This window comes from Plutella xylostella, chromosome 24, assembly GCF_932276165.1.
Source record: "Plutella xylostella chromosome 24, ilPluXylo3.1, whole genome shotgun sequence".
Taxonomy (NCBI): Eukaryota; Metazoa; Arthropoda; class Insecta; order Lepidoptera; family Plutellidae; genus Plutella; species Plutella xylostella.
The window spans coordinates 5,194,058-5,213,238 of NC_064004.1; the positions used below are offsets into that span (position 1 = coordinate 5,194,058).

The 19,181-nt window shown below is 40.6% G+C and overlaps 2 protein-coding genes across 5 annotated transcripts in view; both read left to right on the forward strand.

The window, feature by feature from the left end:
• The first annotated feature begins 25 nt into the window (after positions 1-25).
• LOC105396086 (translation initiation factor eIF-2B subunit beta) lies at positions 26-13,126 on the forward strand. The gene is made up of 11 exons (XM_048629986.1): positions 26-227; positions 782-865; positions 1,195-1,327; positions 1,742-1,858; positions 2,191-2,327; positions 10,285-10,324; positions 10,902-10,997; positions 11,469-11,567; positions 11,987-12,087; positions 12,301-12,387; positions 12,805-13,126. Exons 1-11 carry the CDS (start codon positions 142-144, stop codon positions 12,875-12,877), a joined length of 1,053 nt encoding a protein of 350 aa, XP_048485943.1. The 5' UTR covers positions 26-141; the 3' UTR covers positions 12,878-13,126.
• Positions 13,127-16,761: 3,635 nt separating this feature from the next.
• The window catches only part of LOC125488492 (RING finger protein 44-like), a 46,877-nt gene continuing 44,457 nt past the window's right edge, over positions 16,762-19,181 (forward strand). For all 4 annotated transcript variants that reach the window (XM_048629982.1, XM_048629985.1, XM_048629983.1 and 1 more), the window contains exon 1: positions 16,762-17,521. In XM_048629982.1, coding sequence (XP_048485939.1) covers positions 17,427-17,521 — 95 coding nt within the window. In that variant the 5' untranslated portion in view covers positions 16,762-17,426. The remainder of the gene's footprint in view (positions 17,522-19,181) is intronic.

A 19,181-nucleotide genomic window follows, 5' to 3' on the forward strand; every position in this document is an offset into this window, starting at 1 on the left:
GGACTGTTTCGAGCGTACTTCTACTTTATTTCTAAACGTCAAGTTCCGCAAAGGTTATTTTATTTTCATCTAAAATATTTTAATTTAAAATTGAACTGATTCTATATTGTCTTGTATATTTTCGTTAGAAGATAATTAATAATGTCTCCACTATCTGGCCCACCGGTGGAGTTGGGCGAAAAACACGCGGAATTAGTGGTTAAATTTGTTGCAAACATCAGAAACAGGTACGTCAGCTAAGTCATAGTAAGCTAAGCTCTTTACACTGTAAGAAATTTATCCATGGTATAGGCAGACCTCTCTATTTCTGACTTACCATGGGTAACATATTCGAGGTAAGACTGGTGTGAAATGTGTCCAATTCCTATACAACCACTTATGTATGGTTATCAACCAACATATTGCATCATACAACTGTATTTTTTCATATGCAGAGTGTTCTGGTACTGTTTCCAGCAGTGGACGATCATGATAATCTAATAGGCTAAATTAGTGACTTATGATCTTTCTTAGAATAGACATATTTTAGCCGTTAATCTGATATCAGTGTTTAATGTAATGCAGTTTATCTGACCATCCTCTATTTACTATGAGTACTTTGTCCCCTAGCTGGGACTGAGGCATCCACAGTGACTCAATCATAACCAATCCTAGGCTTCACACTGGGATCACATTGCTATTGCTCCAAGACTTCCCACTTAACAGAATGATCTTAAAGGTGTATGATTTTTGTAACTTTCAGGTAAGCATAGAATTTATTCTTTTATTTTTTTTCTTTCAGTAAGCCAGATTCTAGAAATGTGGCTCTTGCCACCATCACCCTACTGGAGCAGATCATCAGCGACTCCAACTCTGCTACAGCTTAGTAAGTAATTATGATTATAATTTTACAGCACTGTTACTAATATTTAACCCTAAATGAGACCTAAAGGCACCTTCCTTTAAGAAAGGAAGACCAAGAAAGATGTGGCTTGATTGTGTGAAAGATAATATGGCAGAGGATATGACAGAGGATAGGGTAAACTGTTTTTTTTTTAAGTTTATAAGTTGTATATTATATTATTTCCTTTTGGTGCAAATATCCTTTTATTGTATTGTAAAATGGCATGATATGGCACACAAAGCTAAACATAAAAAAGGAAGAAGCTGGGAAGAAGAAGAAGAATATTTAACCCTGAAACATTATTGTTCCAGTGAGCTGTGCACGCTGGTGCGCGGCGTGGGGCGCGCGGTGGGGCGCGCGCTGCCGCAGCAGCTGGTGGCGGGCAACATCGTGCGCCGCGTGCTGCGCGCCGTGAGGGACGAGTACCGCAACCAGGCTGACCAGGTAATCAAGGGAATCCAGGGTTGGTTATGGGTTATGCTCGCTGAAGTGGCAATGGACTGACCTTTTAAGCCGAGGAACAGATGACCAGTGGGGTAAACGTGGTCTGGAGTGGACACCGCAACCAGGCAAACATAGTGTAAGATGCCCTCCGCATCCAGTGGCGTGTTAATTGAGAGGCCTATGTTGCCATTAACCTGTTTGCTCACTAACACACTATGTTTATGTCGCAGGCATATACTATGTGTATGTTGATTGAACAAGCGTCACAAAACGCTTTTCTTTCTATCTACTTTTTATCTTGCAATACCTGTATCGTGGCGGTACCGGGAGAGATAAAAGAAACACTTTACTTCAAGATAAATGCCTTTCCTCATCTCTTACTTCCATTACAAACTTAACTGTTTCTTCCCTCAGTCAGTGGAAGGCGCGACGTCCTCGCTGCAGCGGCTAGTCCTCGGGGCGGGGGCGCGCCGCGCCACGCTGCCGCGCTCTGCCCCAGAGCTAGACAACCTGAGGGACCATATCGCAGAGGTACCTATCTAGTATACATTGGTTCACGAATGATCAATAAGGACATTGATGATAAAAGTGTAAAAGTGAAGTAAAGCTCAGGAAAATGACAATGTAGAAGAAAAACATACCTATTATAAACCAAAAAAGTACTAGTTTGTGAATCAAACTGCAGCATGAGGATTACTTAATGCCACGTATGACAAATTCAGTAAGTATGTTTTTTTTTTTTTGCAAAATGGGCCTTAAGACTTCCGGAAGAGACACCAAAAATCTGAGGTCTATTCAGACTATTTCCTACATTCGACCTACATTGTATTTTTCGTATTCACAACCTCTCTCCCCCTCCACAGCTGCGCCTAGAGCTCGAGACATCATCCAGCGCGATCAGCCAGCAGGCGCGGCAGCACGCGCACACCGACGAGCTGATCCTGACCTACGGGGCTTCGGACCTGGCCGAGCGCTGGCTCAAGCAAGCCAATAGCAGACGGTAATAAGAATTTTATTGTATTAAAGCAGCATAAGAGATTCATTTCATGTTATGCTCAAAACTAGTAAAATTAAATCCTCAGCAACAATTGCGGTACTCAACACCACCACAACTGACCATTATACTGTACTCCTTGTTTTGTCGAAACAAAAAAATAATAATACTGTTAAAAAATCTAAAATAACTACAAATTACGAAGAAGCATTAAAACAATTAAAAAATAAAAACCTAGCTCTACTGCTGCTTTGTAATGACCCTGAAAAGTTAATTGATGACCTAATTTATAAACTGAATGAGTCAATAAAAGACAACACTACAGTCACCCCTATATCTAAAAAAAACCGTACTATTAAACCGTGGATAACACCGGGTGTTCTTCGCTGCATTAGACACCGTAATAAATTACAAAGACAATATCGTAAAAATAGTTTCGCTGATCTAGATAAATTAATTTATATAAGGTACAGAAACTACTGCAACAACCTCATAAAAAAGCTCAAAAGGAATTATGAGAAAGAACTACTAGCTAAATCTATAAATAATAATAAACAATTATGGAATAATATTAAAAATATTACATATACCAGAAAATCTAATGATCTCCCAACAGAATTATTTAACATTGATTCTACCCCTACCAATTCAGCAAACCTTATCAACAATTTCTTTGTGAATATTGGTAAGGAACTGGCTGATCAGATTCATCCTATACGAAATGAACATAATATTTATCTACAAAATTTGCCAAACCAACCTAATTCCTTCGTTCTTCTGCACACAAGTGACGATGAGGTGAGTAGTATTTTGTCCAGTCTTAAATCTAATAGTGCACCTGGTTGGGATGATATACCCACTAGCTTTTTAAAATATAGTAAATTAGAGATCATTCCAGTGATCACTCACTTTGCCAATCTTTGCTTTGATAAAGGAGTCTTCCCTATCCCTCTTAAACAGGCAATTGTCACACCTGTGTACAAGGGTGGCGACAAAGACAGTATCGGTAACTACCGTCCTATTTCAGTTTTAACTGCTATATCAAAAATACTTGAAAAGCTAATTAATGTAAGACTACTTAGTTACATGAACAAATTTAATTTATTATCACCTTCTCAGTTTGGATTCAGACAAGGGAGATCAACGGAAGATGCAGTGTCCTCACTAACATCACATGTAGTTGAAGAACTTGACAAACACAATAAATGCCTATCAGTCTTTTTAGATCTAAAAAAAGCGTTCGATACTGTCTCTCTCGACATCCTTGTTCACAAACTTGAAAAATTTGGCATCAGGGGTACACCGCTTAGTCTCCTCAGAGACTACCTGTCTAGTAGAAGGCAGAGAGTCAAACTAGGCGAATACACTAGTGCTGATGAGTACGTATCACATGGCGTACCACAAGGAAGCGTTCTTGGTCCTACGCTTTTCCTTATTTATATTAACGACCTATGTAACATGCACATAAAAAACGCGAAAGTCTTTTCATACGCCGATGATACGGCCATAGTATTTACTGGCAAGTCTTGGGGTGTCGTGAGGGATCATGCTGAGAATGGTCTGGAAGAAATAGCTAAATGGCTACAGCATAATTACTTAACTTTAAATACTAACAAAACAAACTATATATGCTTTAGTATTTACCAAAACACTCAACCGAATGATTTTGAAATTAAAATACACAACTGCATAAACAAAAATAACTGTGACTGCCCAACTATTCAGAAGGTTACCCAGACCAAATACCTAGGTGTTTACTTGGATCAGCGACTTTCTTGGTACCCACATCTTGAACATGTTATCATGCGAGTGAGAAAAATTATATGGATTTTTGCAACTTTGAGACATGTGATCCCAAACTCATTAGAAGGTTTAGGGTCATCAGGTAGAAACTTGCTGAAGGAAATTTATGTTTCACTAGTACAATCCATACTGTTGTATTGTATAACCATATGGGGTGGAGCAGCAAAAACACGATTCCTGGATTTAGAACGTGCACAACGCAGACTTATTAAGGTCATGTACTTCAAAAATAAACTTTTTCCTACTAACCTACTATACGAAACCTGTAAACTCCCTTCCGTAAGGAAACTTTACATAATATCTACTGTTCTCAAAGTACATAAAACATTACCTTATGATGTTAATATCACCAAAAAAAGAAGAAAAGATAAAGCAGTACGGATTCCCGCTACTAATACCACTTTTGCGAGCATACAGTTTAACAAACGCTCAGCGTATATCTATAATAAAATAAATAAATATACTGAAATATATGACAAACCGTTTTATGAAGTCAAACATATACTATCTAGATGGCTTCAGAATAAAAATTATGAAGAAACTGAGGCACTACTGGAATATGTAACCTAATATCATCGCACACACATTCACCCACACACGCACACACACACACACACACACACACACACACACACACACAGACGCAAACACTTGTAAGGCAGTATGTTAATTTGTATTAATATGTAACCATGTATATTTCCTTTTCACTCACATATACCTACCTACTTCTATCTAAAACTACCAAAATTTGCTTAGATTTACTTAATTCTAATTATAGTATTTTTCTTCTGTACCTACTTTGGTTTAAAATAGACGCATTTTTCCTGAAATAAAAATGACATATTATGTATCTAGCCTATCTGAAACCTAGTTAAACATTGTGAGATATGGCGTTTCGACTTTCTCCGTGTTTCGGCATCATAAGGGTCACAGTGACAGTTAAATAAAGTCCATTTTTCTCTCCACCTTTAATTTGCAAGGTGCGGGTGCCTATATAAATACAGTGAGTCGCCCGCGCGCCTCAGTTGTAATATCACCATGCAGAAATGACTAGGTTTCAGATAGGCTAGATACATAATATGTCATTTTTATTTCAGGAAAAATGCGTCTATTATGTAGTCTGAGCCTATCTGAAACCTAGTTAAACATTGTGAGATGTGTTTATTATCGCATGGTGGAGAGAAAACCAACTGTGACCCATAAGCTACTGATGAGTATATCAGTAGATAAATATTTGAATCTATAAATTTATAATGAATAGATTTCTAGGTAATAGATATACTAAAAAGAAAGGTATAAGTATACATAAGACTTAAGTACTTCCTTATTATTCCTGACTTGTCAGAAAGTTATGGAAGGTATGTACCTATACATATAGGTAGGTATTTATACATATGGATACACACAGTGCCTCTTCGAAAGCAATACTTATAAGTAATTATTGATCAAAATCTTGTTATTGTCAAGGCAATATTTTTAACATACACTAGCCGAATGGATGGAACCAGTGAAATAATTTGCAACAATATTTAAAAGCTGTAAAATGTAGAATATCGATCCAGGCCGCTGGGGCTCAGGTCAGCACATGCTGACTAGGGTATGTAATTCTGGACTGACCTCAGAAATGCAGCAGCCGACCCTGGAGCCTCGAGGACCTGCTCAGTCAGCCCCGTACGACGACACGGCCTGCAACACCTGGCGCGGCATCTAGTCCTTGGAACGAGGAGTGGTGCTTGAAGGGAAGATAATTTTACTAAATATCTCAGCCTCATCAGCTACTGGAAAAGATTAGATGAAGGCTGTGACACTGGCGGATAACTAAGTATTCAATTTTTCAAAACATGATGCAGGTCACTATATTCATATTCTAGATTGACAAGTAACACACAGTCTAATTTTGTATTCTAACTAACTCGGCGGTTAACGAGTTCCTGTGCAGTCCTACTAGGAAGGAAAGTTATTTTATAAGCCTTTGCACCGATTTTGTGGGCTACTATCATTCTGTATCATTATGTGTGAATATTATGAGCTCTGGCAGCATTCCTTGGTAGATGACATCAATTAATAAAGATTGATTAACACAACAATAACAATTGTAATAGTTGATAAATGAAACCCGGCTAACATGTCTTAGCTGGGTAAGTAAATGATCAGTCATGCCACCAGGATAAGTAAAATGTTCAGTACTTCATATGAAAAACATTAACAAGGTCACCTTTAGGTATGTTCGACAACACTAAGGGCAGGTCTCGGCCAAAACCTTAAGGCTTCGCCTTGTTGCAACTTCAAAGGTACGTAGGTAGGTACCTACTTACATTGTTGTAGGTTCGATTTTGAAACCATTAAGTCAACCTAGATAAAACAAAATAAAATAGCTCGATTAAATAAAGATGGTACGTAAAGATGTTAGTTGTACCTGTCGAGCCACCTCGAGCCTGACTTATCAATCAGAACTGACAGTTCGCCAACAGCAGTTAGCTTGCGGCTATCTATAGGTAAACTTAGGTAGTTAGCTATACCCACGAAAAAGTCCTTGGACATCGATATGACAGTGGAAAGGCGAATAACTGTGACACTCTTTAAAACAAAAAGGCTTGTTGTTGTCCAGCTAAGGAAGGTTACCTACTTCAGCGACCTGGTATTGCATTCTGAAAGAACTGCGAAGAGTTAATATTATGACTAATAATTATTACTTATTTAGAAAGTTTTCAGCAAACTCTAATAAATCAAGCAGCTACCATGTCACCGCTGCCCGGTTATAACTCTGTACTAGCTTAGTAGATATATATACCAGTTTTAGCCTTCAGCTAGAGGCCAGAGAGCTCCTAAATGAGATGCGAGTACGAGCATGACACAAGTAATTTTTTACTTGGTAACTAGTTACGTAACTAACTGAAAGATCCATAAAACAGTTGAGGATTACTCAAAATGGAATTGTGAAAACGGCACGTCTGCATCTTAACCAGTCAGTCTAAGTAGTTTCAGCAGATACAGTGTTGAAAAATAGTTATGAAACGTTTGCGCCAGAATCGAATTAAAAATACATTTTCATTAGAGAAGTCGTTTAGGCATGAATAGGTACTTTCACCCTTTGGATTGTGCTCCAAATGATGACCTTCGAAATTCATAGAAATTTAATGACGACTGCCATTGTTTATTATCTAGCCCCGTACATTGAGTAGGGCTGCGGCTACACGTGATGTGATACACAGTACACAGTAGGTATATGCATGTACCCAGAATAGTGGAAGTTATAATCTTACCAAAAGGTAGTCGTCTCGTGCAAGAGCACCGTTACTCGATTTATTCGATACACAACTAGTAGACAGCTGCTGCGTAGGAGGTTCACGCATTTTTCAACAAAGAGCTCGGATACACACTCACAATCCACTGGGACATAAGGAAGACAGCTAATATGGCACCACTCAGAAACCGCGATGACACTCCGATCATGATCACCCGACAGTAGGATCATAATAAATTCGGTAACTTGTGAAGCGGTATGGTATAGCAACAGCGACTTTCACGAAATCAGGAATTAGCTCAGTGCTTTTAGGTTGAACACTCGCCGGTGGGATTCACTTTGCTCACAGCCGAGAAAAGAAAAGACTTAAAGCTGGAATCTGCCGATGTGTCATGACACTTAAGATAGTGTCTGGGGGGTCACTTTATATGACGAAAAACGAACTTTCAGTGCACTGCGGCGCGAGCCGCTCTATCTGTTTGTATGTATTAAACGTGCCGATTGCACGACAGCTCTCGTTCGTTCGTTTTTCATCAGTATAGAGTAACGCTCCTGTACTTACCGTGCGTCACCATTCCCATGAGCAGTCCAATGATCTTAACGCAGTTTAGAACAAAAGCTGCATTAGACAGTTTCTTCAGCAGAGACATCGAAATAAAAAATTGATTGCACAACTATCCCCAGGAGCAGTCTACAGGTCACTTTGGGCAGTTCAGAAGAAAGCTGCTTTAATAGAATACCCTACCTCAGCGGAGGCATCAAATTGAAGTGCTACAACACTTTTAGAAGCGGTGCACGTTACCCGATTTGTCGTCATCCATGCCGTGCGGCTACGGCGACTGCAGGTGGTTACTCAGGCTTCCTTGGTGTGCCCTTGTATGGCTAACATGACCAACCCTGGCAGTAAACGTTCGTCTGCATATGCCAAAATCACTGATGAATAGCGCACGTTACTCGATACCTTCTAAATAAGTCACTCATAATGATGGCTGATGATGATGATGACCGTGCTAGCAATAGTGCAGGCGGTTCCGCTGAGCATAAAATCTCTTCCCAGACAGGGGGCGTTTGGATCTGGCAACCAGAACAGGAGTGCCAGGTGTGCGCAGCGATGCAGGTGGGACAACACAGCCGCCAGGGCAGGAGCGCATGGCTGGGTCTATGCAGCGATGCAGGCAGCACAAACCGGTGGCCAGGGCCAGGACCGGGTGTACGCTGCGATGCAGGTGGCACAAAACGGTGGCCAGGGCCAGGACCGGGTGTACAGCCGCCAGGGCAGGAGTGCATGGCTGGGTCTATGCAGCGATGCAGGTACCACAAACCGGTGGCCAGGGCCAGGACCGGGTGTACGCTGCGATGCAGGTGGCACGAGACGGCGGCCAGCGCAGGAGCACAGGGCCGGGTGTATGCTGCGATGCAGGTGGCACGAACCGGTGGCCAGGGCAGGAGCGCAGGGCCGGGTGTACGCTGCGATGCAGGTGCCACAAGACGGCGGCCAGCGCAGGAGCACAGGGCCGGGTGCAGGTTACACGAAACTTCAATTTCACCGAATCGGCCTGCCTACCCTCAGCGGGTAGGTACCGGCGGATCACATTACTCGCCGCACATGCCACAATGTCCCAACATACTGAAACTCGGAGCCACGTGCTTCCTGTAAAAATCCTATGACGGTCCTGGAAAGCTCCTGTTTGTAAAGCCTTACATAAGCTATAATCAAGTGCATTATTGTAATAGCAAAATTTTTATCAACTGTTTTCTAAAAATATTAGAAATTGAGGGTAGAAAAATATATTTTTATTATTTTTTCCTGTATAAAATTAACATATGCTTTACTTAAAGCGGTCATTAATGTAAGTATCTAGCTCAAGCGCCACTAGTAGGACCGGAATATGTGATCAATCATCACCACGACTATTGAATCGGACCCTACTGCGTGGGATAAAAACCCCAAGCGCCGGAGCATTATGACCAGTGGCTGAGTTTTTAAAAGCAGTAAATAATAGCATTTTACTCACGGCTTATCAACTCAAACCTTCGTTGCGAAATCCTCAGCAATGGCTGCGTGCGCAGCAGCCGGCAGGCCCCGCGCCGCCTGGTCCGCATCACGCTACAGCTCCCGGCAGCGAGGACTCCGCAAATTCAATATTATATTTTTCCCCGTCGGAGCGAAGCCGACGAGAACCGTGGCTACATTGAGCCATTTTGCCGAAGTGTTCACTTCAAAAATCAAAAACCAACTGAGGCGCGCGGGCGACTCACTGTATTTATATAGGCACCCGCACCTTGCAAATTAAAGGTGGAGAGAAAAATGGACTTTATTTAACTGTCACTGTGACCCTTATGATGCCGAAACACGGAGAAAGTCGAAACGCCATATCTCACAATGTTTAACTAGGTTTCAGATAGGCTCAGACTACATAATATTACTTACCGTTATACTTACCGAACTGCTGTAAAAAAAGTAGGTAATAAATACCTAAACTGTCGAAATTTGAAATTTCATTATGTTAGATTTAATTTTAAGTATAGTTATGTGTTGCAAACTATTGTAAACTGTTGCCCGTAGTGTAATAACTATATGTAGTTACCCAAATGCTGTTATAATAGCAATTAATTGCTTATTTGCACTAACTGTTAGCTAAGGAAGAGCGGTGCTTCCTGTCACAGGCTCTGCTTAAAAGGAGGCACCAATCACGGTTAATGTATGCATGTTCCTATTTATCGCAAATAAACATTTTTGAATTTTGAATTTTGAATTTGAATTTGAATTTCATGAGCATAAATCTAGTCTACCTATCGACACTCCCTACCACTTAGCTATTCCAAACAAGCATATATTCAAACCCTATTTATTAGAATAATAGGTAACTACATCATAGATTTATTTATAATTGTGGAAATTGTTCAATATTCCAGGTATCGCCTCATTCTTGCCGAGAGCAGTGACGTCAGAGGGGTAAGTTCACAGTTACACTAAACATTCTCAAAGCTGCAATATTCTTAAATACTTAACTGATTATGTAAATCTAGAACAATCTACTTACATAGCTTTTATTTATTAGTTAGCTTATTCCTAACAACAGGAACATATCTGGCTAGAGTATTTTTTAGAATGTGGTCCATTATTCGAGTTTCAACTATCTCTATTTCAACAAACATCTGCCGTGTACATATAATTATTTCTCTTTTGTTCAAATAATTAATGCTAATAGAGTCTGTGATAATGAAAGAGATTGATTATGTTGAATTTTCTAAATATTAAATTTCCATTAAGTTTTGTTTTAAAAACTTAAAGAGTCCAACGTTCAGAAAACTCAACATAACGGGAATTCAACTTTATGGCCCTGAAGGGAATTTAATCAGTGTTCTGTGCCTTGAGTGCGAGTTTTTTTAACCTATCGAGAAGTGAAATCGAAACGCGGTAAGTAGCTGTTCTAGCTCAGCGCCATACAAATCTGCGTTTTCGATTCCACTTCTCGATAGGAGAAAAAGCTCACATTCAAGGCACAGACAGCTAATAATCATGTTTGCAGAGCGCGGCGATGGCGGCGCGGCTGAGCGCGGCGGGCGTGCCGGTCACGCTGGTCAACAGCGCCTCCGTCACCGGACTCATGTCGCGCGTCAATAAGGTACGGACACTTCATCATCAGAAGGGGGCATAGCTAGCACGCGGTGCGCATTTAAGACGTGACCAAAGTTTTGTACCGCGCTCACTCACATCGCGCAGGCTCAAGGGCAACGGAGAACTTTTGTCACGTCTTAAATGCGACCCGTGCTAGCCCTTGAGCACTTAGAGTCCACGATAGGGGCCCCAGGCTCCCCGACCCTACCTAACTAATCATGATTAGTTAGGTAGGGTCAGGGAGTTAATAGAAAGGCCTATGATTTTTTTTGTAAAATTTGATACCAGAAAATAACTGTAGAACTGTACAAATTTAAAAAAAAATCGCACACCTAATTTGTTCATAAATAATGTAACACTATTAGAATAGTGTATCTTCTTGCATTACGTACGTCTTTTTCGCCAAAGCTCATGTGATATTTGCCCCCCTCCATGATGTGTCAATCCTCTGCTAACATACATTATTTATAATTCCCAGGTGGTGCTAGGCGTGTCGGCGGTGCTGGCGGGCGGCGCGGCGCGGGCCGCCGCGGGCGCGCACGCAGTCACTCTGGCGGCTAAGCATTATAGTGTGCCTGTGAGTATAGTACTACTGGTTTTTCCTTTACAAACAAAATACATACCGAATCATTTTTGTTGAGCTATGACCATAAATATTACCATGTAAATTTCTACTTTATTGCCATGAAGTTAATAATTTAAATAAAGCTACTTATCACTTATAATCCTGTTGCCTGCCGACGCCTGATAATGCCGTACGCTGAGATTCAGAAGTAGCTTTATACACTTTTGTACTTTGTCAAGCACACAAACCGACAATGTTTAAATGAATGACTATGTGGTTTGTGAATGAGACGGTACTTACAAAAGTTTATAGCTACTTAGGAAGCTTATAGTACCTACCTCAAAAGATAACTACCCCTCTGAACACCTTCCGGGATTACGGTCGTGAGCATAAATGTAATAATATAATGTATGTAATCCTATATTCCACAGGTAATAGCGCTAGCCCCGCTGTACAAGCTGTCGCCGCTGCACGCCTGCAGCCAGACCCCGGCCGCCGCGCTCGCCTCGCCCCACCGCGCCCTGTCGTACGAGTGAGTGTCATAATCATCATCAGCAGAACACTGTCATCATCATCATCATTAATAGCATTACATACCTTGCCGGAAAAATATACTGGTTATGGTCTGATTTTTACTTTTGACTTTATCGACGTCGATAGCGGACCCATGCTTGGGTCAAGTTGCTATATTTCGGCACAACCTTGAGAGGATTCAAATGTAAAAGTTTTATTATGTATGTTACAGGTACGCTGAGAGCGCGGTGTGCCGGCCCTACGCGCCGCTGCACGATAGCATCCCGCCCGACCACATCACCCTGTTTATAACCAATCTGTGAGTGTATTACGCACTATATTAATATTACAACTTAGACATAATAAGCATTTCAAATATCTTAGAAATTGTTAAGTTTAGGATAAAGAATTTAGGTACCTATAGTGTTTAATCGACTAGAAATGATTTTCCACTATCACCTATTTAAAGGAGTACGGTCATGTGCAGAGAAACCTGACCCCCCTCACATAGTAATAATGCTTCTGATCTAATCACCGTGTATTAGATAGTGGTACATGGTGTTCCAAATATAGTAAGCGTTCGCTTAAATTAGTAAAATAAAACGGTAAAAATTATCTAGAATCACAAGTCGTGTTTATATGAATTATCCGACCCATTAGTTCAATGATATCATGATTCATGCTAGTAAGTTACGTAGAAAATTGAAATTTAATATTTATATTCTTTTATTTACAGTGGGGGCAGCTCGCCATCGTACATCTACCGTCTCCTGTCGGAACTTTACGATCCCAACGACTACGAGTTGTAAACTACAGCCGATTACAAGTTTTTAACTGATCGAGCAGTGAAAAGTAAACGCATAGTTGTATGTCGCCACCTAGCGGTACACGCGCGTACTAACTTCGCGCCATGCAAATTTGTATTTACTTTTCATTGCTTAGCCCACAGGCACGGCAAACGGAAAATGTATTCGCTATAAGACAATATAATATGTAATATTGTACTGTATATAGTATTAAGATTATAAAAATAAACAGTCTTTTGTTAAATCACTGAACTTCATTTTTCAAAAGTGGTGTTTAATCCGAAAAGGGGTGACTCAGCTGGTCATTCTAAACAACTCATGTTCTACGACTTCTCTAAGTCTACCCTTGCGCTCAAAAAAGTCACATAACCACGTTTGTATAAAGAAGTAATAAAATGAGGATTTCCTAAGTCAGCATAATTACCACCTGTGAGTCCTGTGACCCTTTCGCCTTACAGTACTTATCCTTTTTCTAACATTCTGTGTAGGAGAGTAAATACAGGGGTTAGAAAATAGCGAATAGTAAAAGTAACAGAGTGAATAAGATGGTTATTCTTATTTATTTTTATGAACGTAGACGTGCGACTTTCACCTTCACTTGCTACCTTTAAAAAGAGCGTAAAGGATCACTATTATAAAACCTTAGGTTGGTAAATAATATGTATTATATTATATAGTTATATATGTATTTATATAAATATAGCGGATATATATTAAGTCTATTTTGTCATTTAGGTATTATGTGTATTTGTATTATTATTATTTATGTAAGTTAAATAGGTAGTTAGTTTGTATTTTTCGTTTTTATCTTAGATATGTTTTAGTTTAGGTTCTTTCCACATTGTTTTTGTATAGCTTTTTATTGTATTAAAGGAGTTTAAAAACTTTAGTTTTCCACCAAACAAAGGTTCATCATCAGCCTATGTCAACCCACTGCAGGGTATAGGCCTCCTCCATGTTATGCCAAGTCCCACGGTCCTGTGCTACACTCATCCAGTTTGGTCCAGTCACTCTCCTAATGTCATCGGACCAACGGGTCGGCGGTCTACCGACTGATCGCCGTCCCTCCCTTGGCCACCACTCCGACACTGCCTTGGTCCATCTGCCGTCTTGCCGCCTTGCCAGATGCCCTGCCCATCTCCACTTCAGCTTCGTGATCCGTCTCCCAACGTCTTCAACCTTTGTCCTGCGTCGAATTTCTACGTTCGGGATACGGTCCACTAGCGAGATGCCTAGCATGGTGCGCTCCATGGCTCGTTGTGCTACTTTAATTTTGTGCATGCATGTCTTTGTGAGCGTCCATGTTTCGGCACCATAAGTGAGGGTAGGCAGCACACACTGGTTGAAAACCTTGGTCTTCAGGCACTGTGGCAGGCTAGATTTAAAAACATCTGCTAGGTTACCAAAGGCAGCCCACCCTAGCTGAATTCGTCTAGCGATCTCCTTTGTCTGCGAGTCTTTGTCAAAAGATAAACATTGTCCAAGATATATGTACTTGTCCACAACTTCTACTGAGCTGTTGCCTACTGTTATGTTAGGTACGGCTGTAGGACAACTGGTCATGATCTTGGTCTTGGACATGTTCATCTTCAGACCGACGCGCAGAGACGCTACATGCAATTCTTCAAGCATCTCTTGGAGATCAGCAACGTTCTCAGCTAGGACAATAAGGTCGTCGGCAAAACGCAGGTGTGACATGTTAGTGCCGTTGATATTAACACCTCTCTCGTCCCAGTTTAAAGTCTTTAGTGCGTCTTCTAAAACATTTGTAAAGAGCTTGGGAGAGAGAGTGTCTCCTTGACGCACGCCTCGGTTAATTGACACAAGGTCCGTTAGACTATGCATGCGCACCTGCATTGTTGCCTCTTTGTACAGCTCCCGGAGTACATCCACATATCGCTTGTCAATGTTGCAGCGATGGAGAGCATGGAAGACGGCCCAGTGCTCGACTGTGTCGAATGCCTTTTCATAATCTACAAAGGCAAGACACTGGGGCCGGTTGTACTCTTTGCATTTCTCCATCAGCTGTCTGACTGCATGAATGTGGTCAATAGTCGAGTATCGACTCCGGAAGCCGGCTTGTTCGACGGGCTGGTAGTCGTCGAAGCAGTGGTTCAGTCGGTTGCACAGGACCTTGGCAAACAATTTATAGACCTGAGAGAGTAGGCTTATTGGGCGGTAATTGGGTAATTTGGTCTTGTCCCCTTTTTTGTGAAGGATCGTGACTATAGCATTTTTCCACGCTTTTGGTGCTATTGCGTTTTTAAGCACTTCGTTGAAGAGTTTAGCTAGCATTCTCAGTAAGGGAAGTCCGCCAGCTAGAAGCATTTCCATATAGACTCCATCTTCACCACACGCTTTTCCTCGTTTCATTGATCCCAGGGCATAGTCTATTTCGGCTTCTGTAATCGGAGGTATGCCATCCTCGTCGAAGCGCTCACTTGGATCAGCTCTCGGGTCTGTAGCGTCTGGTGTTTTAGGTTCTGCTGCTTTAGATGTATATAGTTCCGCATAAAACTCTTCAACGATACGAAGAATTTGGTCACGATCGGTTACTTGGTTACCGCGACTGTCAGAGAGCTTATTTATTTCGGACCTGTTTCCACAGAGCTTTCTCTTAAAAACTTTGGGTCCTTTGTTGTCCTGGATGGTGTTTTTAATAACATTCACGTTATAAGCTCGTAGATCTGTTCTAACAGCTTTTCTGACAGTTTTATTCAGCTTTTGTAACTCTCTCAGGTCCACTGCTGTGTCACATTTCATTTCTCTTCTTCGAGACAGTAGAGCGAGCGTATCGGGTGTTAATTTTTCCTCCCTCGCTTTTCTCCCACCTAGATGTTTCTTGGTGGTTTCTGTTACGACACGGCAGATTGATTCGTTTAGTGAGTCCACGTCCTGGTTCTCTTCCTTTAATCCATCGAATCGGTTTTGGAGTTCTAGTTGGAATTCTTTTTGGAGGAACTTGTAGTCCGCCGCCTCATACTTAAGCGGTTTCCTCAGGAACATCTTCCCTCTTTCTTTGGACAGAATCATCTCTCTCTTTCTTTCTTTAAACAAAGGTTGGTTGGAAGAAATTGCTTCTTGGCAATAAGCCCGCCTCTGTATATACTTACTACTTTTAAGTCCATTTTTGTAACTGTTTTTATTATTATACAATAAAGTGTTTAAATAAATAAATAAATAAAATCATTTGAATGCAATAGCATATAAATAAGTAAAGCTCAGAAGTGAAGTAATTAATTTAATTTAACCACAAATTGGGTACACCTCGCAGTTTCTATTCAAGCATCATCATTATCTCGCGGAGAGCTCGGCTATTCTTGCAAAATGGTGCGCAATGAGAGCGAAACACGAGTGAAAGTGCGCTGCCGTTGTGTCATAGCGAAAATAACCCGCACTTTACATCTTTGAATGATCGCGCCATTTGCCAACTATGTCGATGCTAGTGCAAACAAAAAACAACAATAGCTTTGTCTCTATTCAATTTACAGAGGCAAAAAGAGAAATCAATAGCGTGTCACATTGACTGCAGCTAACTTCACAGTACTCTTCGTTTGTAAGGTTGGTAGCACTATAATAACAATGGGTGGGGTCGTAACCATTTCAGTGCTGTAGCGCTTTACAGAAACTCCTTATACCACACCGTTTAACTGTACAATTTGGCGGTGCTAACTGAGAAGCGCTCGAAAGCTGGAAGAGAGGAGAATGAGTTGTGTAAACTTTTTTTTATTAGAAAAGCTTACGTTATCGTGTCGTCCGGACGGGCGTACTGCGTTACGTTATAATTATTTTCGATTATTTGCGTATTTATTCCAATTTTAGTGCCTAAAACTGTATAATCTTGGTGTGAACTATCGTATGTGGGTTTTGTGTCTGTTTTTGTAGTGCCTGATGTTGCGATAAAGATAATGAGATGACCGTCTGTGGCTGATTCACATTAATTATGTGAACGGTGACGAACCATTTTAGGCATAAGATAACACGCCCTTGCTTATATTCATCGATATCGTGATTGTGCTTCAATTCTGGATTTATTTACATGAAAAACTAAACATTCGAGTGCCGCTAATACAAAATCAATACTCTAAGAATTAATAGCTTTATTCAGCGAGTGTAGCGGAATCTATATTATTATAAGGATCAAATACAAGTAATGGATAGAACTTAAATACATTAGCACACAGTAGACAAAGTGAGAAACTATTAAAATTAATTACTCCAAATCAATTAAAGTTGGCGCTAGTTTTTGAACGTGACTCTCTTTCATTTCCGCTAGAGGTCGCTTTTATCGGCATCTGTCCGCTAGGTTGGTGCGACTGCGTGCTACTTGACTGAACGAACGTCAAACAATTGCAGAGTTCTCAAAACACGGAGACAGGGCTCCCGTCGCGTGCGGAGTCCTAAATATTTTGTGTGTTTCTCGTGCAATAAGTTAGCTGTGAAAGTGTTTGGGTACAGTGTTCAGGAGTGGAGCGGGCGGGTGTTGTGGATCAGCGGGCACTGGCTCGCGCGGCGGACTCCGTGGATCGATAGTGTGCGGAATGGCGCAGCAATGAGCCAGGGCGGATCAAGGCGGCCTTACTCCCGCGGGGGCCCTCGGTGGCACCCTCGCTACAAGGACTACTGGGACTACGAGCAGAACTATAGGTAACCATGCACCCTGTATACAACTTGGACAGATTTTTATAGGGTATGCTTCGACAACTTTCGCCCGAGCCAGTTACGTAGCCACACTTCATGGCAGTCCACTGCATGCATAAACATAGTTGCATGAGCGGCATACATAACTTGCGCAGTTTGAAACATTAACTTATGTATTCATACGATATTTGATGATGAATTCATTAGCACTGCCAGTGGGTAGGCGTTCTACGTACTTGGCCATACATTTTTAATTTTTATCTGATGTTGGTATGAAAAAAAGAAGCGGCGCCCTCACTTCCGCTATGGTTTGATAAAGTAGCATTTCTGAGTACCATTTATTATCAAACATCCTTTTAGCGTTGTGGTGCCCTAATGGTTTCACTTATTTTCTATCGCACCTACCTACTTATGTCTGTAGATAATATTATGGTCTTCTGGTGAAGTCATTTGTTTATCATTTCATAAAGACCTACTTATCTAATTAAATTTAGATTTGTATACAAATAATATGTATGAAAACTTCTAGTACTAGTGTATTACCACCCGAAGGCAGAAGTGCATTGATTTGCCTATTTTTATAGTCTCTGTCTTAGTCCAAACTTTTAGCACTATCCAGCGGGGACATTAAAAATATATTGAAATAAAAAAAAACAATAATACCTATTAATTAAATTATTCTCGGAATAAAAACAAAAATTTAACATTGTTAAGAATATAATATTGTGTTAGTCTCTACTTAACTAATAATAAAACTATATGCCTACCCACATGGGGGGGTTCAGTTTGGTGGGCCTACCTGTACCTTGTAAAACTTGATAGTGGATTTGCTGCCAACTCCAGAAGTACCAAGTTCTTTGAACCAAACTGTATATTGCAAAAGTTTTACCCCCTTTTCTGTCACTCTCTGACAGAGAACAATTTGTTCTTTGACAGAGAGTGAGTGACAAAACAGTGCAATAGCTAAAGCGTCCAGTAAGTTTTTTATGAATAAGCGGGTTAGTTTGTAATTATTGTAGATAAGTATTAAGTTCTTAGGCAAAGACCACAAACACACTATCTCAGTAAAAATTCCCACTTGTGGTGTGAACCAAAAAAAATTGTGGTAAGCACACTCTGTAGTTATTTTTCTATCACCGATGCTGATGACAACATAACAGTCAGGCATTCCATGATTTTAGTGGCAATTACTAATAACTTCAAACCAAAGGTTGTCTGGAAGAGATCGCTATAAGCGATAAGACCGCCTTTTGTACCCTAGTTAAGTGTCTGTGTAAAATTGTTAATCATTTCTTGGTGTACAAATAAAGAGTACTCTATCTATCTATCTATCTAACTTCAGGTTTCCACTCTTTTATGCTATCAAAATGTCCATGGAATGTATGAGTCAGAACCCCCAGCCTCTCTCTTGACATGTTGGTCCTTTTGGAAGCAGATTCAGAACAGAATGTCTTAGCAAAGTGCTAGGCAGATTAGTTATTCATAAGATAAACTATATGGTAAAGAAAACCATAAGATATTCTATCTCTCTACATGGAGTTTAAATTATGTCTACCTGTTAAACCTTCTTATCTTACAAGTAGTTTCAGTTTTGTGAAACAAGCCCTTTCATACTTTGTTATATCAGCTACTGAACAATGGATCATGAATAATTAAAAGGTGAAAG

Coding starts and splice junctions, on each gene's coding strand:
- LOC105396086 (XM_048629986.1), top strand. CDS start 142: ATGTCTCCACTATCTGGCCCACCGGTGGAGTTGGGCGAAAAACACGCG. Junction 866..1,194: donor TCCAACTCTGCTACAGCTTA/GTAAGTAATTAT, acceptor TTATTGTTCCAG/TGAGCTGTGCACGCTGGTGC. Junction 1,859..2,190: donor TGAGGGACCATATCGCAGAG/GTACCTATCTAG, acceptor CCCCCTCCACAG/CTGCGCCTAGAGCTCGAGAC.